The sequence below is a fragment of the Epinephelus fuscoguttatus genome, linkage group LG6 (assembly GCF_011397635.1).
Source record: "Epinephelus fuscoguttatus linkage group LG6, E.fuscoguttatus.final_Chr_v1".
Taxonomy (NCBI): Eukaryota; Metazoa; Chordata; class Actinopteri; order Perciformes; family Serranidae; genus Epinephelus; species Epinephelus fuscoguttatus.
Window position 1 is genome coordinate 44539075 of NC_064757.1, and position 27529 is coordinate 44566603.

Genomic DNA, 27529 nt, shown 5'->3' on the forward strand with positions numbered 1-27529 from the left:
GTGACTGATCTACAGATGTTCATTTTACAGGTGACGTATTACTTTAACGCCTGAAGGATCCAGAGAAGATGTGGTGTCTGAAGTTTTGGGTCGTGATGAAGAACACGGAGGATGAGTTTGGCTCCAAACAAACTGTTGTCTTCTTGTTGAGGCCAAAATGCAAATGGTGAGTTTGATCTGCATGTAAACGAACGGCTCGTGTCCGTCTGAAGACGAATGGTGTTTATCAGCCGGTCTGGAATCACACAGGACGCCGTCTAATTATCTTTTTTCTTAAAGGTTGTATTTATTAGTATCCATCATCGCTGTTGTTACATCAATTAATGCTGTTGACGGGCTGAGGAATTGTCACCCTCGACCCCCTCCTTCACCCGCCCTCACCTCCTCACCCCCCCACCTCCATCCTTCACAGGCAGAAGAACCTCCTCTCCTCTCCTTGGCATTAAAGGCCTGTCATCCCAGCATGCCGCGGGGCCCCCGGCCCCAGCCCAGCGGTGTCAATTAAATTTGATTGACTGAGTAAAAGAAGCACACAAATAAGCCAAAACAACAGACACAAAAATCTATACATGACTCCTCCACCCCCCCCCTCTCCGGCCCCCACCCCTCCGCCCTGGCTGTCAAATCAAGCGCTTGTCTCGTCCGTTTTCGTGGCGTGTGCCACGGACGTCCGCCGCCAGACAACCGCCCCAGTGTGTGTGTGAGCATCAGTGCCGGCCAAACGCACCGTCCGTCCCGCCCGCCCCTTAAACACCACCCCCCCCCCCTCACCAAACACCCCCTCCATCCACACACAGCAAACCAATTAGCGGCTCTGGAGCCTCGTCCACGCTGCAGAGCAGAGGCCCCTGGGTATCGACTCAAACTGTTGTCCAATAAATGAGGTCTAATTTATCAGTTTAACTTCACCCCTCCACTCACCCACCACCCCTCTGAAAGAAAGGGAGGAAAGAGGAAGAGAGAGGGTGGGAAAAAAACAAAACAAATAGCTCTTGTTTTTTGTTACATGAACTGGCAAGGAGCGTTCCTGATAAATCCTGCGTTCCTCACATTTCACGTCCTCGTTTCTCTCTGTGTTGTTTTGCTAATTGTGAGCCGGCGAGCTCATGTTTCATATTCGCAGCGATGATTGAGGGACGCTATTAGAGCAAACCCCATTAGTCTCCGTGGGGAAGCAGCCGACCCTGCGTGGGAACCATCAAAGGCCAATTTGCTACCCAAACACCATAAATCCTGCCCCGTTAAGTGACTGTTTTTGATGCCGCTGAAGCGCGCTGAAATAAATACACGCTCCGTTATGTATTGTCCATTAAATTACCAGAGAGCACAATTCACACACGACATCCATCTCGATCAGTGGTGGTCAAAAGTGGGGTCCAGGGACCTGCAGAGGGCCTCGGACAGTGCCACAGGAGGTCTCAGTGAAAGTAAAGACAGCTTCAGTCATTATTGAAAGAGCTGAAGTTACAAAACTTGGTGGTGAACTTTCTAATAAATCAGATAATATCTGATGTTTATTGTTGATCGTTCAGTTCTGTTCGTCTCATGTGGTGCTGCTCAGCTGGCTACATCCGATTTCAATGAGGCAACACAGACAAACTCTGCTGGGCTGCGGCTCAGAGGTACGACCAAGTATCCTTGAGCAAGATACTGAACCCCAAATTGCTCCCGATGATGCCTCCATCGGTGTGTGAGTGTGTTAAAAACTGAGTAGCAGGTGGCACCTTGTATGGTAGCCTCGGCCACCAGAGTATGAATGTGTGCATGAATGAGCGCTTTGAGTGGTCGGATGACTAGAAAGGCGCTACAGTATATAAATGCAGGTCCATTTACCGTTTACCCTACTCACTCTACCCGACCAGCAGTCTGACGCACCAGCTGTAGACTGTGGCTATAAACCTGACACTGAGCCACTGATTTCTGCGATCATTCTCCCTTCCCTCCTCTATCCGTGCGTTACTGTTTCCTAATCTCCTTCGCTACAGGAAACAACAACAACAACGACCTCCTAGTGAACAACTTTACACACTGAAAATGCCAAGTTTTGACAAAGATTTGGATCAATAAGGCACGCTGCTTTGTTGTTTTGGTGAAAAGCTGTAAAGATCTTGTGACGGCCTCCTGCCTCTAGGGCCCGCTGTTGTGTTCTGTGTTCCCTCTCTTGTGTTGTCTTGTCTTTCCCTGCAGGTCGTAGGTGGGGCTTGCCACACCTGGGTGGACCTGGCCAGTCCACAGGTGCATAAGAGCTGGCACTACTCCTCACATTGGTCTTCTCTGCTCTGCTCCGTGACCTACCTGGCGCGGCTGCATCACTGCGCCCGCTATTCCTCGGCGCATTATGTTGTGGTTTAGTTAGTTTATTTGTTAGTTCAGTTAGTATTTGATTATGTTGCCAATTACCTAATTTTATATTGTTTGTAATAAAATCATTTCGTTTTTACTTTAAAAACTGTACGTCTCCTCGTTTTTGTCATGGCTTTGAGCCAGGTCATGACAATCTACAACCAATAAAACAACTTCTGAATGCACCTGAGAGAAGCCCAGCCTCCCAGTGTGTCACAAATAACATATTTCTGTACTAAACACTAACACACCTCATCATGTGCCATCTCTGTGACGTAGTGGAAGCTTGCTAGCTAGCTAACTTGCTCCTAGCTACGGCGGCACATTTTAATCAGCATGACGCTGTGGCGTGAGTTTGGTTTATGTGGGGGCAGAGATGGTGCTCAAATTGCATCAAAAATGCAATTTTTTAAAAAAAAAAGACAAACATGCAGTTTAAAAAAAAAAGCTGTTGTCACTTCCAGTGAGTGGAAAACAGCAGTGTGCGATTTGAGACAATGCTACCCTGTTGAGATCAGTGCACCACGCAAGAAGTACATAGTGTACATACAGTAGTTACATGTTGATCTGTGTTCTTAACCAGTGTTGTGCTAGTTACTGAAAAATAGTAAATAGTTACCGTTTCTAGTTACTTCGATAAAAAAATTAACTCAGTTAGTAACACAGTTACTTAAACAAAAAAGTAATGCGTTACTGAGAAAAGTAACTTTTGAGATAGACCGAGTCGGTAGAATTGACGTCACAATGAAGATGGCTGCGCACATTGTGAATGGTAAACAAAATTATTTGTCTTCATATATGCTGTTTAATTAAGCGTTTGTGTTGTAAAAATCATACAAGTACGTTACAATGGCATTTCGGTTTCCACTGTTGATTTGTGTTAGAAAAAAAGTCTGTGCAAGCCCGTTGTAGCCTAAAGTCGTTAGAACCAGCAAAGTCTCTGGCTATTCTATTCTCTGGTGCTCAGCAACCACGCAAACAAAAACAAACTTACGGCGCGCCGCCATGTTTTCCGGACTGTTGCAATGAAACGCTTTCAGATCAGACGTGTCATACGGTCATATAAATCTGACAAGGAATGACCGGCCTGGATTGCCAAACGAATGCGGCATAAGAAGCATCATGTTTTGGGAAACTCAGCCCTGCAGACCAAAACATTTCCTCACTATATTGGCTCGTAGCTACATCGAGACAGCGGATGGCGTTTAACCAAGGGACTGTTAGACTACAACTTGACAAAACAACTGAACGGTATAGGAAGCTTCCTCGGGATAACAATGGACAGCACATCAAGAATATAACATTACTGGGACTAAAAATCTACAGAAGCGCTTCCGCTTAACGTTACAGCACTGTGATGAGGCCAGCAGGTCGACGGTGACTTCAGAGATGGTGAGAGACGTGTTTCATTAAGATGCTCTGGTAAGAAGTGTTCATGTACCTCTATCTGACTTGACTATCTTTTATTGTTTAGGGAACTTCAGTTTGTGAAGGAATACTGCATGCTGCGCGCCGATTTAAACCCTGGCCAAAAATAACAGAGTAACGCACCGTTTGGTAACGGTAACTGAGTTAGTGAATTTAAAAACTAATGCGTTAGAGTATTAGTTACTGCCGAAACTAACGGCGTTACTGTAACGCGTTACTGCCCAACACCGTTCTTAACATCTTTTAACTCTGGCCGCAGCATGTGGCGGTGACACTGACTTCACTAATGTACCGATCCGCTCCACTTCATACAATATCGTCGCAATAATGTTCTGCTAGAGTCACAAACAGCTGATCATCAAGTGGAGTCAAGAGAGCTGCTTCAGAGCTGAAGTATAGCCAGGCTTCATCTCTAGGGCTCAGATTATCAGATTATATTTTTTTTTTTTTTTTAAATCACTAAAAATCGACTCATAAAATGATCATTTTTAAATTTTATTTATTTTTTTTAAATGACAGAGCTCGCCTCTGCATGTGCAAATGTTCACCCCTGACACTATTTTGCAAGAGCACCGTTGCTGCATCGTGGGTTTAGCTCCGTCCAAGATGACTGTGATTAGTTACAAGAAACAAAACAAGCCAGGGCAATTTTTTCACCATAGCAAAAAGGCTAGGTCTGGCTACGCGGGCTGAACTAAGTTTAGGCTGCTGAATGTTTAAGGCAGATTTATAGTTGTGCGTCAGCTCTGCACACAGCTTATACTACAGAAATGGGGAATAACAAACACCTGGTAGACCGCGGGGTAAGACAATGATGTCATGTCAAAGAAGTGCTGCACTGAAAATGAGTTACAACATGCAAAAACACAACTGTGTGGTGCTTTAATGTCAAATAACAAAGTTAAGTCATCATGTACAAAAAATCTGTGGTTGGTCAAGAAAAGTCAGTTTGATTAAAAATCCCAACTGTAATATTCATGAAACATTTATGAAACACTGCCCCGATCATGAAGCTCCAGTTCAACATCTTCAGTTTCAAACAGTTTATTTGTCTTCAATAACAGAAGAGCAGCCGTCTCTCTTTACACGCTGGTTAGTAAAAAACACTAAGATCAGACAGGCTCCTTCAACAGTCACTGGTAATGCATCTCATTTTATTATTTTTTTGTTTGCATTGAGAGTAAACATCTGAGCGGATGCATCAACAGTCCATCTGAAGAGTTTATTGAATAGACGACAAACAGGAAGAGTTCAGTTTGTCTGAAACACAGAGCTCCTCTTCTTCATCCTGAAGGAGCGCTTGAAACGATGAAGACACTTCAAATAAAATAAACTGCATTTGTGAAAACAATCTCATCGACACAGTTGACCCACAGACTGAACCCTGGGTGTTTTGGCAGCGAGTGATATTTTGAGGTGGTGGAGTCTGGGAGTTTTCCCGACAACTGAGGACAAGCTCCTAAAAAACTACTGGTGACACTTTAGTCTGTATTTTCTTAAGAATTTGTCTCGGAAATAACTTATTAAACTATAAAGGAAAATACAGACACTACTCTGTTACTCTTTGTTACTCTGAGTTTAGAACTACTTTTTGAAAAGCTTCAAGTAAATATTCATTCACATCAATTTATTGTTGGCAAATGTGTTCTTTAAACATGCTGATTTATTATTTGCCTGCACAAAGACAAATTCAAAATGTTGGCATGTTCCGGTGAGTTAAAATCACACGACACCTGCAGGTAATTGGGCTGAATCAACTGCAAGAACTGAGCATGATCTATATTTTCCCCAATAACTGACAACAAACTGGATTTGTAAAATAAAGTGTTCAAAACTTTGTAGTTCTGCAAATTTGGAAGTTTATTGTTTACTATACTATAAGAGTGGTATCATATGGACCTAGAGGACCCCAGGACTCCAGTGGTAGCCAACCATGTTATGCTAGCTTCTCAGGAAGGGGGCTAAACTACGCTCCAAAGTTGGGCGGGGGAGAAACAGCATGGCCATGTCACAGAGGTCCATTGACCTCTCACCTCAAGTAATCTGAATGAAAAAAGGGTTTTCTGGGCACCCACATGTCTCCACATGTCCACTTTATGCTAGTCTCATACAGTTTTGGGCACAAACTTTGCACTTATTTGCAGTATGAATGTGCTATTTTCACTTATTGCATTAAATATTCCTGCACACTGGGGTCCAGTAACAGCCTTGGATTGGCATAAACTGGGTCTGGCTGGAAAGCTGAGACTCTTGTGGATTCAATGAGCCCAGTTTCACAGTGTAAAGAGGCCATTAAAAAAGAAAAAAAAAGACATCACTGTATAAAACAACCTGTAGTGACCTTCAGGATAATGACAGCCTCATGAAACTTTACAGCCAAAATCTAGAGACCTCGAGAGGACGGATGGCTTCCATAGTTATATTATGTCATGACGGGGTTTCTCAGGAGTCTCCAGAACATTAAGTGCTTGCCATCCAATTGTCGAAAAGTTAAATTCTTGTCCGTGTTCCTCAAGGTCTTGGTGTCTTAATGTGGTATTTTGGAGGGATTTTTGACAATTATTATCAATGAAACGCTTACTGGAATCACAGGAATTTGAGTTGGTACTAGTTGGTGCCAAACCCTTACATTGGCTGGGAGTGAAGTAAACGTAGAAGACTGACTGAACAGTGACAGTAAAGTTTTAACTAGAACCACGACCACATTTTTTTTCCTGCTCTGAATTACTGAAAAACACAAGTGGAGCATCCAACACAGATATGTGGACACCTCGGCCCACTACTATTCTGTACTTCTGGTCATTTTAATCACCTTTACAGCACACACCAAACGTACGACTTCTGTGATCAACAACCAATGTAAACACTGAACATTTCCATCCTTTGACAATTCCTTTAATAAAGTTTTATTGCAACAAAACTGCCCTTTCCCGAAGTAGAGTATCTGTACTGGATGCTAACAGAAGTAGCTGCTAATCAACTTCTTTTCTAACTTTGGGGACGACACTGAAATGTTGGACTGATCCTTTAACAAGTCAGAATCAGCCCAGTGGCTGCAGGTAAATCCTCCCAGACTCCACCGCCTCAAATATATCCACCATCAAGAACCCCGACCACCAAAGAGTGTGTAAACCTAAACATGGTGAACTGCAAAAATAAAAAAGGTCTTTGTAAACCAGACGAGTAAACAGCTCAGCAGAATCTCACTGATCCAAAATACAGATGTAAAAGCGGTCAGGAATGTGACAGAAAAGCTCCACAGAGTTTGGATTAGAAATATTCTGCTGCATCAGAACCACAGACAGTATTTGTATCGACGTTAATGTGCAGCAAAAACACGACAGACGTGATCCAGTTTCTCTCAAAGCTACAAAGTAGAGAGCCGAGGCTGAAATCTGTCTCTGTCAGGAGTGTTTCCACACCACTGACGCACAGTAAAACTACAACACCAAGGAGGAGATTTTTGCTTCGTTAGTGGCTGTAAAGATGAACACAGATATGAATCTTGTAATCAAACTATGGGACAGAAATGTCCCAAAAGGTTAAAGGTTTCCTTTTAAAGGAAGTGATGGAAACACTGAAATACTTTGGACCGAAGAGATTTCCATTAAATTAGACGTAGATATTCCTGATGGATGATTCATAGTGATTCTGGTGAAGCCCTTGACCCTTCACTCGCACCATCCTCAAGAAAAACATTACATCTCTATTCACAATACTGTAAAGTTTTAACAGGTCTGTTTCTGTACACTGAGGTGTAATTCACACTGCAGCCTCATGGGGCTGCTGGTGAGACTCTAGTGTCTCCATTCAGAATCAGTTTACAGAGGAGCGAGTGAAAAGATACCAAGTGTTCTGCAACAGCCTGTTTAAAGCTAAAATGAATGATGTAAGAAATATGTACCTGCTGTCCTGACCTGCCTGGATGCTTCGTTTGTATTTATTTCATGTGTTATTATTAAATGTGTCAAATTGGATCACTCCAATGGACAGCTACTGAACAGAGACAGCAACCGAGCTCAACAACATGACAGCAAATATATTTAACCGTGTGGAGCTTCAACTAATGACTACAAGGAATTTGGACCCCGTTGCTGGATCCACTGACATAAATAAATCTTGGTAACACTTTTCTTCTGTATCTACATATGAGTGACATGACACTGTCATAACTATGACATGACATGGTCCATTAACCTGTCATGAACATTATGTACATGTCATAAACGTTTATAACTGCTGTCATTCAGTGTCACTCGGTTTTTGTAATGACAAGTTGACATTGTTTGGGTTGTCTTGATTATGACAACTTGACATTACTGAAAGTGACATTACCAGACGTTGTCTTTGTCATTGCAAGTTGACATTAAATTTGTTTGGGTTGTCTTGATTATGACAACTTGACATTACTGAAAGTGACATTACCAGACGTTGTCTTTGTCATTGCAAGTTGACATTAAATTTGTTTGGGTTGTCTTGATTATGACAACTTGACATTACTTAAAGTGACATAACCAGAAGATGTCTTTGTCATGACAACTTGACATTAACAAAAAATGCTGCTCTTTTTGTGTTTATGGCAAGTTGACATGATGATTATTATTGTTATGACAAAGACATCTTCTGGTAGTGTCATCCTGGTTAATGTCAAGCTGTCATAATAAGGACATCCCAAACAAATTTAATGTCAACTTGTCATGACAAAGACAACTTCTGGTAATGTCACTTTCATTAATGTCAAGTTGTCATCAAGACAACCCAAACAATGTCAACTTGTCATTACAAAAACCTAATGACGCTTAATGACAGCAGTCATAAACATTTATGACATGTACATAATGTTTATGACAAGTTCATGACAGTGTCATGTCACTCTTATGTCGATACCTCCAAGTCATGTGTTTGAAATCTTTATGAACTGACATTAACTTGTCACAAAAGTAGAAAATTTGCTGGAACCAGCGTATTCAGAACGGTCTGTAGCCTCATGTTTTTGATCAGTGATTTTTTTTTTTTTTTTTTATTATTGAAACTTTGGTCGTGTCATCCAAAATGATTGGGCTGTAATACTTCATGAAGAAAATAAAGAAAAGCATAATAGGTCCCCTCTAACTTCAGCAGCCCTTAATCTGTCATTATGCTATAAGTATTAGGTAATAGTAAGAGGTGGAGACAGCCTAATAAAGTCTCTCTCCCCTCATCAGTGACACCATCCATGGCTCTGACACACTGAGCTTAATGTATGAACGTAGCTTTAAGCTAAGGAGAGTTCATCTGTAAACATGTCACCAGAAACAGAAAATGAGCAGCACTTACTGCCTCACCAAAATCTAAACACTGGATAAGAGCATCAGATAACAGCCTCAGTCGTCTACTCTCAGCTTTGTGAACGCTGTATAGAATCTCTTCTTTCTCCTAAAGTTCAAACGATCGGCCATTTCGTCGGCCGCTGTAGAAGGTGCATCCTTAAACCTCCCCGTCTCAAACACATCACACAACTAAAGTCTACTTCATGCCAAAAATACTGCATAGATAATAATCATGGAAATAAAATAAAAAACGTGTGGAATATGATGTGAAACGTAAAAAAAAAAAAAAAAAGAAATTAAATACTACTATATATACAGTGGTTTTAAAAGGATTTGTTGTGCTGGTGCACGTTGACCACGTGCAGGATTATAACCACATATTTTAAAATTTCAAATCATATAACTGTGTGCATAAACATAAATACTAATACTTCATTTTTAGTGTAGTTCAGTAACAGAGTGGCAGAGGAACAGAAACCTGTCGTCTCCAGTCAGAAACATTTGACACTTTGCTTCGGTTTAATGGATCAGTGAACTCTGTAGTCTAACTAAACGTGATGAAACTAAAATATATATGAAAAGTGGTGATATGGAGATGTGAGGTTTCTGCAGGACGTTGATTAATACGCAAACACACTTCCTTCAGTCTGTCAATATAACAACAACAGCTTCAGTATCATTTAACACTCACAGGTTCTTCTCTTTCACGTTGAAGTGAGTCCGATTAACGCCATCAGATACACGTGAACAAAATAACAGACGATAACAGAGTTTCTGTTTTTGTCTTTCAGTCCTTAAACTGTAGGAAAACCATCAAAGGTCAAACATCAGAGGCAGAGAACATGAGAAACTTTACAGTTTGCAGGTATAAAAACAGAAGTCTGAGCAAATACTATTTAAATTAATCTGATTGATTGAGTGTGAAAGTTCCTACTTGACTCTGGGAATGATAGTCTGATAAAATATCTTGACTCACAGTCTGTTGATTATCGCCTGGAGTTGACATACTCAGTGACAATTAGGCAAACTCCATCCACTCATGAAAAGCATGAGATACAGTTTAAAGCTCCAGAAAAAGCTAATAAGTGGGCCTTTAGCAGAAATTATTTTGTCAAACTAGGATTATGACTACGCAAATCTGTCCAGTTGCATTTCCAGTGCACGCACGTCTGTGAAAACATGGATGCTTCACACACATCTTAGACTTTTGACCTTTTGGATATAAAATGTCATCACTGCATAATAATAATTATTATTATTATTTAAGATTCATTTTTGCCTTTTTGCCTTTAATAAGTAGGATTGTTAAAGCATGAAAAAAGGGAGAGGTTGTGGCGAGGACACTGCTGTTGGAGCCATTTGTTTGATTTGTGTGAAATGTACTATCCCACCACGCCACTAGGTGGCTTCTGTCACTGGCTGAGGCAGCCCATGGTATTTAAATTCATCCCAGTCAGCACAGGTGTTGCTGATGTTTTCGACTGTGCGCAGATTAAAATGTTTATGGCTGTATTTATCGGACGTTTGTGTTGTTTCTGTCCAGACATTATGGACAATAGTGAGACAATAAACGAGTAATGATATACAGCATTAGAAAAGACTGGGAGTAATTTTCTGAGTACACGTCATCAAAAACAATTAAACCAATTAGCAACCAGTAGCGGCTAAAGTATAGGCTAGTCAATACCATTGCCCTTGTATATGGGACACCTGCTCTAACCACTGAGCCACCAGGCGCACATCACTTCATCATAATATCCTGTTAGACATCTGTGGGAAGTTTTGTCAAAATGAACGTATGAATTCTTGAGTTATGGCCAAAAACATGTTTGGTGAGGTCACTGTGACCTTTGTGCATCAAATTCTAGTTTGTTCATTCTTTAGTCTAAGCGGACGTTTGTGCCAAATCTACAGAAATTCCCATTAGGTGTTTTTGAGATACTGCGTTCACAAGAATGAGATGTACGCAATGTTACAGTGACCTTTGACTACAAAACTGTAATTTGTTCATTCTTTAGTCCACCTGGACGTTTGTGCCAAATTTGAAGAAATCCCTCAAGGCAATCTTGAGATCATACTCCTGAGAATGGGACAGACAACCCGAAAACAAAATACCTCCGGAGGCATGAAAACCTTCACATCATTTAAGTGAATTAGATTTTTTCTCGTTATATTTGCAGGTTTTCATCACTTAATATCTAAACGATGAAGGGGAGTCACGTTCCAAGGAGATTAGTGATTTACTAGAAACAATTCTGAGCCTTAGTTTAGTCAAACAATGTATGAAATGTGGGTCACGGATGTATCATGTCAGGAATGTTTCAATGTTTTGGGGTAATATTTTTCTGCTTTTGGCACTATGGTTCCCATGATACTTTGGGTAAACAGGAAGTAAGATGAGTCGGTGACTCAGCTGTGAGACATGCCCGAAAGTAAGGTAATGTAGGTTTATCTGTGATTAATGTCAGATACATCTCTACTGTAATTCCAGTATGAAGTTCTCATGTTGTCTGCCTCTTGCTGTTTGCTCAGTCGGTCTGTTCATTATGTGCTCTCTGCCCTTCAGTAGGCACTCGTTGGTTAAACATTACTGGTTTTGCTCTTGCCTCTGGCCCCGCCTCCTCCTGGGCTGCCTTTACTCTCTGACTTCCTGCCAGGTGAGTTCTGACAGGTGGAGCCTGACTGACCACCACTGTTGTTGTTGTGGTTTGTGTTTCCGCTCAGCGTCTCCATGATGGAGCGGAACGCCCCGAACGGCCGCTTGCTTTCAGAGCTTCCTGTAGGAGTCCTCTCCTTCCCATGATGCCCTTTGGTCTGCTCCGCCTCCTGATTGGAGCTCTTGTGAACTTGCTCGTCAAAGGTGACTCTCAGTTTGAGGTTCTGAGACGTCTTCCTGCGAGATGAGGGCGACTTCAGGGCGCTCTTGGGGCTGGTGGCAACTTTCTGACCGTTGGCACCGTCGTGGAAGTCACTGGAAGCGTCTGGTGTTTTACCGTCCACCGCCTCGGGGTCGCTGGAGGTGGGGGAGGGGTTGTAACCCACGCTGTCTACCGACTTTGACCCACTGAGTGAAAACGCCAGCTTCCTGTCAGCTGTGGAAGAGGAGGAGGAGGAAGGCAGGTGCTTCTTCATCATCAGATTAAGGTGGTTTGACGCTGGCTCCTCCTCTGCGATTGGCAGATGGGATGGCCTATCAGGTCGCAGTGTGCTCACGGCCGCCGCTCCTTGATTCTTACCCTCCTCTGGTGGATAACCATCCGAATCGGATTCACTCAGAGAGCGCTGCATGATCTGTCTGAGTCTCGCCAGTTTGAGCTCTCTCCTCTCCACCAGCCCCGTCCTGCGGGGCCCAGTGGCCCCGGGGCCGCCCGCCGGGGGCAGCCTCTCCCTGGGACACAGCGTGTCCGACATGTCCTTCCCCAGCAGCTGCCGCAGCACCGAATCTGGACCCACCCCTCCCTGACGGACCAACCAACCGTCCCCTGGAGTCACCTCCGCTGTCAACATCATCTCTGGCCACGCCTCCACTGAGGGCTGATGGGAGCTGGAGTCCAGAGAGGGAGACAGAAAGGATCCTTTACTTTTACATGTTTCAAGTGTGTTTGTTTGTAATACCTTCAATCATTACTACGACTACTAAGACCTACACCCTTACTACTCCTACCACCACACACTAAGACTACTATTACTAATAGTCGTACTGTGCTGGCTCTTCTAGTATAATTACTTTTACCACTACTACATGTTATGAAACTACTGCAACTCTTCCTACTTCTACAACTGCTACTACTCTACTAGTGCATCTGCTACTATCATCAATGCAGTAACAACACACGGAGTCTGTGTGGTTAAGTTAAACTCATTTCAACTCTGAATTCCCTTTATCTACCTATCTACCTTACCTATTATTACATTTAAAAATTAAAACCATTAATAATGAGACAATAATTGTAATAAACAGTAGAGAGCAGACTGCTCATCCTCCACCTCCCTAAACCCTCAGAGCTGCTTCAGGTGGTGTATTTAAGCCATCTCACCTGAAAGCTGCTGTAAATGCTGCCATCTCTTGTCCTCACTACCGCTGCCGCTCATATCTGAGGCCGAGTACAAGCTCTTCTCAGTGGAGTTTACCATCGTCACTCCACAATCCCTGCTGTGCTGTATTCTTTTGGGGAGTGACAACTATCGATGTAGCGAGTGCTGTTTTCCAGCACTGCCACTCAGAACAGCACCTGGACTGCTCTTTGTCAGGTGATAGATCGTCTTACTCTTTGGTTTCGCCGCAGTCACAATGGATGAGAAGAAACTCATCGTGGTATAAAAGCATCTACACTTCCAACATTACAAATAATAAAACTCCAGACTCGTGCGGGCCAAAGTGTAGTCGTGGTTGTCGAATACCACAAAAGAGAACAGGTTTCTGTGCGGGACCTAAATGTTGTATGTGTGCATGTGTGTTACCTGGGCGATCTGGAAGGTGTCCCATCTGCCTTGTTGGGGTCCATCAGTCTCTGCAGTTGTTTCTGTAGAGTCATCCTCTCTGTTGCCTGCCTGCAGGATGAACACACACACAGAAGGATTAACTCTACCTGATGATACTGTTAGAAAACACACAGCTCATAATACTTCCAAAAAAGACAAAGATGTACTGCAATATTAGTCACAGACAGTAATGTTGGACGTTCTGTGAACAGCAACACTTTTAGTAACACTCAGTCAACATGCTGCAAAGTAAATTCATTTATAGGGCCACTAAGGGTGCACCAGTTTATCAGCCCCACATTGGTACTGGGCAATATCCGCCTTGTTGACTGTCGGCACATAACGTGACATTCACCAATTGCAGCTGCTGATGTTTTTTTACTTTGTTACATCAATTTTCGCAGGCTGATAGCAGGGCTAAGACAAATGGTGTCCTGCTGTCCCGTGGACAACAGACAACATGATTTGGATGAACAAAGTCCTTCTTCGGGACGCCCCCAGAACAAAAGGACGCAGTAAACTCACAACTGACACATCAGAGCACACACTCTGTTGTTTCCTCAATATTTGCTCCATCCTGAACAATAAATCTGTTTTGAAATCAGCAGGACGAGAGCTAGGTAACATTTGCTGTTAGCGGCTGGTGGAACTAACTGCTGACAGAGGTTTGGGTTGAGTTACATTATGATGCGTTCAAGCCCGCTCCGGTAAAAACGAATATTGGACGAAGGTTAATTATTACCTTCTTATGATGTGTTCAATGTAATCTTGTAAAACAGGCAATAGTTTTTGCTGAGAAGATTGAATAAATTTAGCTGTTTAAAGGAGAAATCTGTTGATGTCTTCACAAAGAATTAAACAGATAATAGTCAAGAAATTATGATATATTTCATACAGTCAATAGACTTTTGAAGCAGTTATTATTCTAAAGATGTTTTTAACGTGAATGGTTATATTAAAGGTTGTTTCATAAATGTGTATGATTGAATTTCTGCTTATTCGAAGGTAGTGTATCAAATGACTGAATGACTTTAAAACAGTTCAGTTATTTTTTATAGAGTAGATTTCGTTGTTGCTCTGGCACAAAAAGGGAGATGAATATTTTAAAAAAACACAAATAAAAAAAACAACAAAAACATCGGTATCGGGCAAAACTGTTATCTTAGACAATCAGTGCATCCCTAATTGTCACTTTATGTTTTATATACTCATGTTTACATTCTCTTTGACACCTGTGTACCACAAACATAAATTATTTTATTTTATATTTCCTCTATGTTACATTTCATCCCTTGATATTAACTTTCTGCACTATTTTGTCGCAGACTCTCATTTTACTTGCATGATTTTGCTTTTACACATATTTAATTATCATTGTTGAGGAGAGCCTTAGATATTTCAGTGTCAGTATAGCTTCTCTGTAATTATTGTGCATATAACAAGGAGTAACTTGAAACTTGAAATGTGTAGAATTCACGTAGTCATTCAAAAAAAAGTAAATAACAGTCTTAATCAAAAACTCTCCTGACTTAAATAAGAAAATTTCAATTAATTTTATTCGGGACTATTCATGAAAAAAAGTCTGTATTAATCTAAAATGTACATAGATGATTATCCACAGCTGCTTCATACAGTATGAAAACTTTCTCATTTAGTTTTTAAAAAGGTCCAGTGTGCAGGATTTAGACCTCTGCTGATAATCTGCCAAAAACCTCCTGAACATTGAACACTGAAGGACTTCTAGGAAGAAAAGTTTCAGCTGGTTGCAGTTTGCAAACCTCACCACTAGATATCACTAAATCCCCCTAAATCTGACACACTGGACCTTTAAATTAAAACCATTTCAAGGCAGATACATGGAGAAAGTTTAAACAACTAAAATATTTAAAATACTAACATAAAAATGAACTGTGAGAAAAACGGTAACTGAGAAACTACAACAAACTACACAATCCAAAACTGTTTTGAAAACAGTAAAAGTAAAAACACTGTAACTTACTCATTGAGCTGTTTAGTGAGTTTGACAACCTGCGAGGCCAACGACATGCAGGTCTCCACGACGACCAGGTACCGAGCACAAGTGGTGTGTCCCTGCCGCTCGGCACTCTGGGACGGCCGCTCCCCCTGCTGGTTCTGCACCGTCACATTGGAGCCGTACTCCACCAGAGTCTGGACACAGACGCAAACCGTTACTGCTCACACATGTTGGTGCTTGGATTTAAAATAAGAAACATTATTACTGGTAATTCTAACTCTGTGTAATAAAATGCTCTGCCCCACAGCACAGATTGGCTCTGCTCTGCTGAGAAAAAACTGCTTCTTTATCACAAACAGATCACTAACTATCAGTATTTTGATTGCTGGCCTGGCTCGCCAACAGGAAGCAGACAAGACCAATAACATCCTCCTCTCCTTCAGCAAGGAGAAAAAACACTCGGCTCCCACTGCAGGAACATGAGCCCCACATTGTAAAACACATTTTTTAAAACTGATCTATGTTTTTTCATGATAAGCAGCAGCAAAGTCTGAAAAAATAAAGGTTCAGAACACTAAAATGTTGACATTTAAAGTGCTGAAGTATTGATATAGTGTGGTTATAACCATGTTCTGTATCACTGAGCTGCAGGTTAAGGATGTTGGAGTGGCTGAGACAAACTAGAGGAAACAGCGATTACTGAGGTGGTAGTAACTGTTACTTTCCAGCAGTGCGCACACACCTGTATACATGTGAGGTGTCCGTACTGAGCCGCCACGTGGACGGCAGTGTTTCCATTCTGGTCAACTTCGTCCAGAGAGATCGCCTGCTCCTGCATGAACTGAAGCAACCACAGCAGCACCTTCTCCTGCAGAGACAGACAGACAGAGAGAGAGCGAAGGAGACGTTTTATTCTCAGGTCAACACATTATCCCCCCAAAAAACACACGTGTCACTGTATTACAGGACGGTATCATTTTCAATACTGTCAAAATACAGACACTCATCTTTCTATCAACCTCATACACCTCCAGAGGTCAGTGTGGTGCGAGAGGCAGCTGAACTGACTTCAAGTAGTGGAGATGCCGTGCCCACAATATCAGGGAGAACACAGGGAAAACAACATTATCTTCATATCTGACTCTGTGAATTAAGGATTAATTTCAACCAAACCAGAGCTGGTGATTGTTGGAACAACAGACTAACTACCTAAAGGACTGACAAGACTAACCAAGACAGTTTTGCTGAGGTTTATTTTGAGTTAACAGGGTACTTAAACCTGGTGTGGTTCGGTGAAAGAGAGAGACTTGAGTCCAAAACATGTGCGGTTGTATTTCTCTGTTTAACAAGGAAAATAAATAAAGTTTTCCTTGTGTATCTATTATACTGGAAAAGATTAGAGAGTTTTGGTAATGCTTGCCACGCCTTTTTATTGTTGCCAGGCAATTACCCCATCATCTCCTTACCCCAACCTTCCTGTAAAATCAATCTTAATCAGTGTGTAGTTGCTGCCGTGTTGAGGCAGAGGGTGCTGTCTGTAGCTCTGGTTGAGGGTGAGAGGCTGTCAGCAGATAAACAGAGATCTGTGTGGGTACATGAGACCCTAAAAAAGAGGCTGGATCATGGGGAGTACCACCAGTTGGTCCAGGAGCTTCTCCTCCATCATGGACGTTTACAGGCAGATTTTAGGATGACTCAGGGGCAGTTTGACAACCTGCTGTCTATCATCAGGCCGTATAGCTCTGGGTATCCAGCAGTTTCTCCTCCATTGTTTACCAACTGTAAACTTCTTGTCGTGACCACCACAGAAGGCCCGCCTCTTAAATCATCACAATGGACAATGGAGAAAAAGATGACGTGGGCGCTTTTTTACTCTTGGTTTAAGGTTTTTTCAACTCGAGGAGTTCAGAGTGCTCCGGCAGAAACGCCAGGCACCTAGAGTGCAGAAATGCGAAGCATGTCGCAACACAAAGCAAGCAAAAAGCTCATTCTCATTATAAACTGTTACAAATAGGCGCCTCCAGCTGCTGAAACGCTGGGTTCACTTCATTTGGTCCGACCCAAAGTGATCCAACCTTGCCTTCAGTTCTGGCCCGTATCATGTTCACACTGTATTTTACAAACAAACCAAGAGGAGTTAACATGACGTCACATGACTGACAAGTAACTGACTGGATTGGACAGTTTAGGTGATGTAACTAAACATCAGTGTTGCAGTAGATGGACCCATGAAGGAAAATGAAATTCAGGTGACTGACAGCAGGTCATAATGTTCTTTAATGAGCCCCATGTGTTTATTAACCTTCTATGCTGTTACTTAGAAATACTTGATTATGAGTACTATTAATCTAAGTCTGCAACAGTCAATAGTGACAAACAGACAGAAATTTGATTTTAAAGAAGTATTTTGTAGGGCTGTAGTCTCCTGGTCGACTAGTCGATTATCTGGTCGCTATGCTTTCGTCCAACCAAATTCTCATTGGTCCAATAATCGCCGTGTTACTTTCATAAGGAGAAAAGTGCTACATCAACAGCTTTCCAGGATTAATCCATTATTTCCTGCGGCGGGGGGACAGGCTAAGTTACCTGTGAAAATGGGGGTGTTTTCAAAACATAAGAAAGATATACATAAGAAACAATAAATTGTGAAGACAGTAAAGCCTCCACTAAAATAGCATTTTAAGGTTGGTGTGTGATTTATCCTGGCTTCATATGAGCAGAGGAAATCTCCACTCGTCGCTAGGCTAATGTATACAATGTAAAATGCCATAGGCTGGCGCTAATAATGTTAGCATGTTGTATTTGTTTGGAAAACATGTTTAGTATAAGACAGTTGTTTTGTCAGTGAATCTTGTGAGTTGTAATGGAGCTGAATTATGTGCCGTTGCCTTTGTTACATGTTGCTGTTGTCCCTGGTTTTATATGAGAAGAGGAAAAGATCACGAGATGCTAGGCTAATTTATACAATGTAAAATGCCATAGGCTTGTGCTAATAATGTTAGCATGTTTTATTGGTGGGGAAATGTGTCCAGATAAAGACAAATGTTTGTCTGTCAGTTCTACGATTTATAGTGAAGCCAGTTTGTGTACTTGTGTTTGAAACTGTCTCTATTAAGCCATGTTTAATGTGTGTTTAATGTGTGTTTTGAATCAACTATATAAATAAAGTTTGATTTGACTTTGATTCACTTTTTATTAGGAAAACAAACTGGGATTATTTGGCTCCCAGTAAAAACCTCCTGAGCAACAAACACTGAAGGAATTCTAACTGGGTGAAGTTTAAGCAGTTGCAATCTTCAATCCTCACCACTAGATGCCACTAAATCCTCCTAAACCTGACACACTGGGCCTTAAAAGAGGAAAATATATTTTTACTGCCTGACGCTCTGATGTGACACGTGCTGTTTAAACAGGTTGATGACACCTGACAGCACATGATGGAAAAATAAAACTGTTGCTTTCATTTTACACATTTCAGACTTTTCCAGACTTTTCAAGGACCGGTGGGTATTGCAGCTTGTTACTGTGTATTTGTAATAAAGTCAAGAGTGTGTGTGTGTGTGTTTCCATATTTTACCTGTCCATAGCGAGCAGCGTAGTGGATCAGACTGGGATGTTCTCTGGTGCAGCTCAGCTCTGCGATGGCCTCCGTCTCACTCACCATCCACCTCACACACTCCAGATGACCGTTCTGCAACACACACACACACACACACACACACACACACACACACACAGTTAACACATACCAGTCAGGTCCAGGTGGTTTTGAATCTGTCATCCTGTTAATCTGAGTGAATAAACACGAGGCTTGTTGATAAGAGCCAATCAGGACTCAGCTGCCAGGCTTGTCTCGAGATAACACACTTCCTGTCTGGCAGCCAATCAAGAGCTGGGTTTCCACAGCAGGGCAAACAAAACAAAACCTCCTCAGTCGTTGCAGTGTGACCCGTTTTGAACGTCTTGCAGCTGCCAACAGAGCTGATGGTAACGTTTCTTTAATCAAAAACCTCCATTCTAACACTCTATGACCTCACTGACCAGCTGCCGACGGCCAATCAGATGTCTGCATTTCCCTTCTAGTTTACAGATGTTTATTTTTCTTGAACATTTCCACCTGCAGGTGAAAAATGGAGGAAATCAAAAGCTAAGTTGAGGATGAAGCTGCGCAACAAACATCCATTCGCATTTTTATTAAAGGTATTAAATGAGGAAATGAAAATGATCTCTCATGGATTCTTTGAGCCACTTAAGCTTCTCATTTCTCTACACGTTACCCCCCACACTGGCCACTTTATTAAGTACAGTACATTGAAAGATGTTTCTAATATTTGACCCCCTATGAACAAAATAATGGAAACTCCTTTTAATATAATCCAGTAAAACGCCACCCACTATAACCTCCATAATAAACCTAAAGTAGAATAATTGCCCATCTGACAGCATCAACGAAAAATGTGAAAGCTTCTCAGACGTGTAACTCATAGCAGAGCTGCTGCACTGGATTATATGAGACTGTGTAAATGTACCTAATAAAGTGAGATTTGGAGGAAGTGTTTGATTTGTTTCACATTTCTTTTTTCAGAATTTCTACCATGTATGTGATCATCATCTCCCAGTGTCCCAGGCTACTTTGGAGGGTTTGTTTTTCCAGTTCAATTGGACAAAGAAATCTCCACTCAGACTTAACAACTGACTTGCACACGTGGACACTTCAGAGCAGTGGTTCCCAACTGCTGAGTCATGGTCCAAAAGTGAGCCTCATGGACCGCAAGTGACTCGCAAACATGTCGAGTTCGTAAAAAACACATTTCAGTTTTAAGTACAGTGAATTTCTTGCACAGAGCTTTTATTTTGAAGTGCTGTTTTCTGCTGTAGAGTGAGTGACTAACGGACAGCTACTGGACAGAGACAGCAAACTAGCTCTATGATGTGGCCAAACACAAGTATGACACTGAGTGTATTAATCTGTGTGGACCTTAAACTAATGACTAAGGAGAAATCTGGACCCAGTGGCTGCACCAGTTGGGATGCCCAACCCGAGCCTGACGGGAACTGTCGGGACCAGCAAGGCTGGGGTTGGAGGAATATTTGTAAATGATGTTCGGATTGGGTTCAGCTGACTCGACATGGTGCTCCAAGTTATTTTTAGTAAAAATATAAACTAAAACAAAATGATGGACCTACTGTCTGTTGTTGGCAACTTCTTGTTCACTGCTCTGATTTGTTTTTCACGAGGCATGGACATAACACAAACTACTTCATGTAGCCTTGCCTGTATCATGATTGGGTTGCTTGGCACATAAAAACAGAAGGCTTGTTAGGTTTGGGTCGGGCTTGGTTACAACTCTCTGGGACTCAGGTCAGGTTCAGACAGATATAGATAGCCTGAGCTGCACTCTAGTGTAGGCCTGTCGCGATATGCGATAAGTCGGTTAATTGCACGGTAAATTAAAAGGGAGACGGTAACTTTTCGGGCCACGATTAATTGCCATATCCATGCGTGTTTGTTTTCCTTGTCTCTCTCCATCGAAGAGACTGGACGACAAGAGCGTTCACTGCCGTGCATCGTCTGGCAGCCAGGTGAGTTGGTTCATTAGCGTAATGAACGGAGGGAAAGCTCTTGTCATCGAGTGTCTTTGTCTCTGTGGGGGAGGCGGGGCTATGGGCTACACACACACACACACACACACACACACACACACACACACACACACACACACACACACACAGTGTGATCTTCGTGAGGGGGAGATGAGGCGGAGAAAAAAAAGAGAGTTGAGCGTAAAAGAAAGACAGGGAACTTGTTCCTAAACCAAATTCCACGGCCCCTGTGTGGGAGTGTTTTGGATTTAAACCAAATGACAGAGGGCAGCCCAGCAATTGTGCCGGGTTTGTTCTAAAACCATCTCAACAAAAAGAGCGAATACAACCAACTGCACACCTGAGAGTGAGAGACTGACGGTCTATTTTTTTGTATTTATTTATTTATTTATTTCAATATTTTGACGTGTTATTTCGGATATTTAAATTTTCTTTTTTTGCATTCGTTAATATTCTTGTTAAATAAATGTTTATTTCTCTTTAAAAGGGTGCACTTGCATCAATATGCCTTTATTATCATTATATAAGTTTAAAAAATATTGAAGTGCTGTATATTACACAATATTATCGCTTATCGCAATAATTTCTGACACAATTAATCGCCCAGCAAAACGTGTTATCGTGACAGGCCTACTCTAGTGTACATGCATCCTTCGTTGGCATCACTAACATCAAGACTGAAGCAATGACTCAATTTTAATAAAATGTCTCCTGATTAAATTTTCTGCCTCAAAGCTTCATTTCATCAGTTACATCACTATCACACGAGCTGAGGCTATTTATTAAACACACAAGTTAAAAGCATTAAGTAGAGCTCTTTTTTATTAACGAGGAATCTTGTATTTCTTCATTATAAAGGAGACCTGGTCTGCTTGATTTTCTCATATTTACGGTTGATATTTCAAAAAAAAAAAAAGAAAAGTATGAAAAGTATTCATATACTCAATCATCAGAAGAATATAAAGAATATTAAATTTTGTCATTCTTTCAGTTCACATTAATAGTTTTCTATAAAAACTGTCAGGAAGCAGTTCGATATCAGAATCTGCAAAAACAACAGTGGAGGAAAAACTTAAAGGTTAATACCTGCCCAAATATGTCTGCTTAACAAAGCATCTTAAAGTAAACACACACTTTGAGTCTCAAGCTCACACACACACACACACACACACACACACACACACAGACCTTGACTCCCAGTCCAGCCGGGGTGAGCTGTTGGTTGTTGCGTTCGTTGAGGCCATCCTCCCCCATCAGAGAGGTGAGGTGCTGCAGACAGTCAGCGTGACCCTGACAGGCCGAGATGTGCAGAAGGTTGTTCCCGTCCTCGTCTCTGATTAGCTCCAGGTTGTCTGCCGCCAGGTGAGGCTGCAGAAGGAGGAGGAGGAGAGGGAAAAACAGTCAGAGGTGAGAGGAGAGGTAAAGGAGGAGTAGAAAAATAAGAGGTGGAGGAGGAGAAAAGGAGGAGAAAGAAGAGGTGTTGATGTTAGAGAAAAAGAGGATGTTAGATCACCCACCTCCCCTCTGATGACCTCCCACTCACCAGCAAAGAGATCTGTCCCTCTCTGACGATGTTGATGATGTTCTGGTTCTTCTTGGTCTCCTCATCCACCTCCCCTCCTGCTCCTCCACCTCCTCCGAACCCCCTTGGCCCACTGCTGCCTCCGCCTCCACCTCCTCCTCCTGGTCCAGGAGCCCAGGACTTGGAGGAGTCCTGCCTGCCCACGCTGCACCCTGGCAGGGGGAACATCATCCCCGGGCCCCCTGGAGGCTCCACGCCCGGCCTCTGGCTCTGGGAGTCGGGGTAGACCCGCGCTGACAGCAGCTTGTCTGGAAGACATCATCCAAACACGTCACATCATATGAACTGTGTCTCTGTCCACTGAGACAAACAGAGAAGAAGAAAAGCTGACGGTATCTTTAGGTCGTACCTGCATCAGAGAAAGAAGAGAGGGAGGAGGAGCAGCTGAGGAGTCCAGAGGACAGCAGCTCCGACTGGTAGCCTCCTCCAGCCGGGGAGCGGTGGAGGTGGTGGAGGTCTGGATCCATGGACTTGGACTTCCTCAGGTCGGACCACTTCACCGGAGACAGAACACAGTACTGCAGGAGACACGTCAACATTACCAGCACTGATCTACAGCCTACATATATCAGTAATAATGAAATGAACACGTGGCCATGTGATCAGCTCGTTTTCCATTTTGGGTATGACAAGTTGGGGAGGACACACAGACGCACCAGCTGTGTCCCAGCAGGACGCTGGTAAAAATTATATAAACACGCTTTTGTTTGTCAGTGTTTAAAAAAACAAACATTTCAGATCGAACCGAGCACGAGTGGTGTTCATCCTCCTGTCAGTCCCACAGAGCCAGTTAACTGCCAGCTGTGACAGAGAGCGTGCGTCCATGTGGCGGCTCAGTTTAAGGTGAGTAATACTTAGATGTTGGTCAGATTATGGTCTAACAACAATTCTCCACCTCAGCCAGATTTACTGCTGCGCCGCAAGCCCACGCTGACTCACTGTTGTGTACACAAGCTGAGACCTGATGTGAGATCTGATCATGGCAACGGCTCACGTCCACATTAATACAGCTCACGTCCACATTAATACAGCTCACGTCCACATTAATACAAGCCAAGCTTTGTGTTGAAATGACCGCACGCCCAGTTTACTGTTGAACTTCCTTTCGAAAATGAGTCCACTGTGTGAATCTTGGAGCTCTAACACTGCATTTCCTCATTTCTTAAACATGTTTTAAAGCAGTGGTTCCCAACTGGTGCAGCCATGTATCCAGATTTCTCTTCAGTCATTAGTTTAAGTTCCACACAGATTAATACATTCGGCATCACACTTGCGTTTGGCCATGTCGTCGAGCTCATTAATTAGCTGTCTGTTATTTATTCACTCTACAGCAGGAAATGGCACTTCAAAATAAAGGCTCTGTGCTGAAAATTGACTGTACTTCAAAATAAAGTGTGTTTTTTACAAACTTGACACGTGTGCAAGGCATTTGCGGTGCATTCAGAATGGAACTATAGACCCACTTTTGGACTGAGACCCACCAGTTGGGAACCCGTTTTAAAATATTTTAAATCCTACATTGTTTACATCCATGTTCACTGGCATGCAGTCTTCCTCTTCCCTGTCTTTGCCGGTGCATTGCTGCGTTTCTTGGTGCCTAACTAGCAAAATTTGCAAATGAACACAGCGTCACAACTTTTTTGTAATTGGGGGTTGTACTTGTGGATGATATAATTTTACCAAACATTTACAGTTAATGTGTAAACATCAATGCTTGTATTTATTTACAAAATTCTGCAAATGTTCAGCTGTGGTGCCACATTATCAATTTTTAAAAATCGATATGAGTCTCGTCGACAGCAGCTGACCAGTGAAATATTATTTTGCAACTAGTGAGAAACTAGAAGCAACAAGTGGTCACGATACTTGTAACGTGCAACTTGTCTAAATTAAGGTCTGGTATGACAATTAAATATTATCAAATTGTGTATTCTAGTCTTCCAAGTCTTACTAAGAAAACTACCTTAACAGTTTATTAAACAGTGCTTAGTTTAGAGATCCGTATATAATAATTTTCACATTATTTTTCCTACTACGGGGCTCTGTAGACCAATTCACAATTAAAAGTATTAAAGAATATGTTAACAAGTTGATGGACATGTACCTGAGTCTGTGAGCTGCTGCTGCCCAGGCTCAGAGGCTCGTTATGGGGTAAAGCGGAGCTCTTCAGCCCTCCTCCTCTGGTCCTCTCCAGAGTGCCTCCGCCCAGGTTGTTCCCCGTCACCGAGCGCTTGTCGTGGGGGACGCGAGGCAGCGTGGACATCTGCTGACTGGACTTGATATAAGGCACGTCCAGGATCTCATCCATGTCCAGGTCATAGTGCTCCAGCTCCCCGAACAAAGCCTGGGGGTTGTTCCCTCCGACGACCCCAACGCTGCTGCCGCCAACGCCCTTCACCTTCCCTCCCGGCCCCTCAGAGGAGGTGGAGGCATGAGTCTGTTTGTCAGAGCTGGGGTCATCCTTACTGGCCTCCCCCTGCCCGGCCCCTGGACTTTGTCGGTGGTCTCTGGACTGTGGACCTCCGTGGGTTTGATGCGACTCCAGTTGATGGCTGGAGCTGCGAGGAGGAGAGGTGAGATTATATAATTAACTTTCACAGAGATGGAAACAGACCCTATTGGAGTTGGTACATAGGTGACCGTCAAAGGTGGTCTCTGGTTGGTCTCTCCTGAGGAGACCCTCCTCTCCTGGACAACTCTGTGGACTCTTAGCGAGCTCGGTTTGATACCGCCGCTGTGGGAGAAACGCAGCAGCGGTCCTGCAGTGATGGCTGGAGATATTTAGATATTAGTTAATTGCAGTAGTTGTTACGTTGCTCTAACTGCAGACAGATTGTAGCATGAGGCAGAACTAGGTTACAGCTGTGGACACACTGCTAGTTTATACACTGAGCGAAAACTACATCCTGCCTTCTAGAGGTGCTGATTCAACATCAAGAAGTCAAGATTCAGCGTTACTTGAGACAACACTTTAATTCTACCACACAGTGATTAGAAACCTGAAAAAAAAACTCAAAATGTCAGAAAACAGCATGCAGCGGTCCTGCAGCTGTGCACTTGCATTTGATTATATTTAGATATGGCAGCAGTGCTACAACAGTCGATGCTGAACTTCACAGTGTTGTAGTTCACATGAGGCAGAACTAGGTTGCTACTGTGGACTACTTTTATTCTTTTACTCTATGTCACGTCAGCTTTATCGCAGTGATCAAACAAACAAATAGGCAGCAAAAAATGTTCAGTTAAAGTGATAACTATAAAATAACAGACTTAAAAGTTTTTTGAGGAATATAAATGTTACAGTGATTTTTATCCAGAAAAAACTCAGCGTCCATATCACTTGCATTTGATTACAGGCAAGACGTGCCTTCTCCAATATGGCAGCAGCACCGACACAGCTGCAACGGGCCGACACAGTCGATGCTGTGTCTTCACAGTGTTGGTTCACACGCTACTTGGCAAAAGTACCTTGTTACTTACAAAGCTACTTTTATTCTTTTACTCTATGTCACGTCAGCTTTATCGCAGTGATCAAACAAACAAATAGGCAGCAAAAAATGTTCAGTTAAAGTGATAACTATAAAATAACAGACTTAAAAGTTTTATTTGTTTTTGAAGACTTTGTGACATTTGAACATGTCCTCCAATAACTTGTATCTGGCTCTGTCACGCATTCAAAAACAATTCCAAAATATAATTTTCAGGTAATAAAACTGAAATACATAAAAGACAGTAATATAAACTATAAAAATAACAGACTTAAATGAAAACTGTTCTTGTTTTGGGACATTAGAACATGAACATGTCCTGCAAATGACAGTGCGTGTCACTCTGTCTCTCAGCTCTTTCCTTTGCCCTTGTTGTGTCTATTTCTGTGTCCACTGCAAATTCACTAAATACATACAGTCAATGGACAAGACATGTGAGAGGCGTGTCAGGTGCAATGTAGTCTCTATATGCAGACTCTGCATTCAGTGAATGTAGAGTCTGTAGGCAAACCCTGGAGATCTTGCCTCCAGAAGAAGAGTGGAAGAGCCCTGGTTTCCAGTTGTAGGCTGTTTGTAGTCCGCATGATATTGACCAATCACGTTTGAGCCGGCTGCAGTTGTTGCCAGGTTAAACGGTCCGTGCAGTGAACTAATGAGGCGGAACATAATTGGCGTCACTGCAAACTCTGAATCCATCGCAATGGTTCAGCATATTTACTTATATATAAATGGAAGTCGGAAACAGAAATTCGCCTCCTCCGCCCAAATCAAACCGGAATGCCAAAAGATCGGGGGTCTGCCCTCATGTACATGCCTCAGTGTGGTGCTGGCATCAGTCACATGACTTAACCTCACTGTTATTATCCTGACTTTTATCCAGACCTCTGCAGAAAAACAGTCTGCTGCACTTCACAGTTTTTCCTGGGAAAAAGAGCTGGTGACTAGTGGACGCTACCGCGCTACTCTGTGTTAAGTTAGTGACGCTAACGTCACAACACTGCGTCTTCGTTTATATGTCTATGCTTACATGTGTCTGGAAAAGTGGTGGTTTCAGGTGGAGGTGGGGATGTTGCAAGCGCAGTCTGGCCCTGCTATGGACTCTAAAGTTAGGATACTCTCACCCTGATTCACAGGATGACGCTTAGAGACATTGTTAGTGGACTCTACCATCAGTTAGGAAGGTGCAGTCAGCAGCTGTTAGCCTGTTTATATCATACTGACCACTGAGTCATCAGAGAAGTCGATCTCATCCAGGTCCAGGTATTCAGGAGCCTCCATCTTCACACCACATCATCAGCCTCACAGCCAGCTGCAGACA

General features: G+C 42.6%; 1 protein-coding gene across 1 annotated transcript; it reads right to left on the reverse strand.

Moving 5' to 3' along the window:
* Positions 1-9355: 9355 nt before the first annotated feature.
* LOC125889691 (synuclein, alpha interacting protein) lies at positions 9356-27381 on the reverse strand. Its single transcript, XM_049577734.1, has 11 exons — positions 27333-27381; positions 25338-25494; positions 24828-25281; positions 23073-23241; positions 22685-22971; positions 22330-22509; positions 19115-19228; positions 16280-16405; positions 15562-15731; positions 13542-13631; positions 9356-12624 (listed from the first exon to the last, which is right to left on the reverse strand). Exons 1-11 carry the CDS (start codon positions 27379-27381, stop codon positions 11661-11663), a joined length of 2760 nt encoding a protein of 919 aa, XP_049433691.1. The 3' UTR covers positions 9356-11660.
* Positions 27382-27529: the final 148 nt, after the last annotated feature.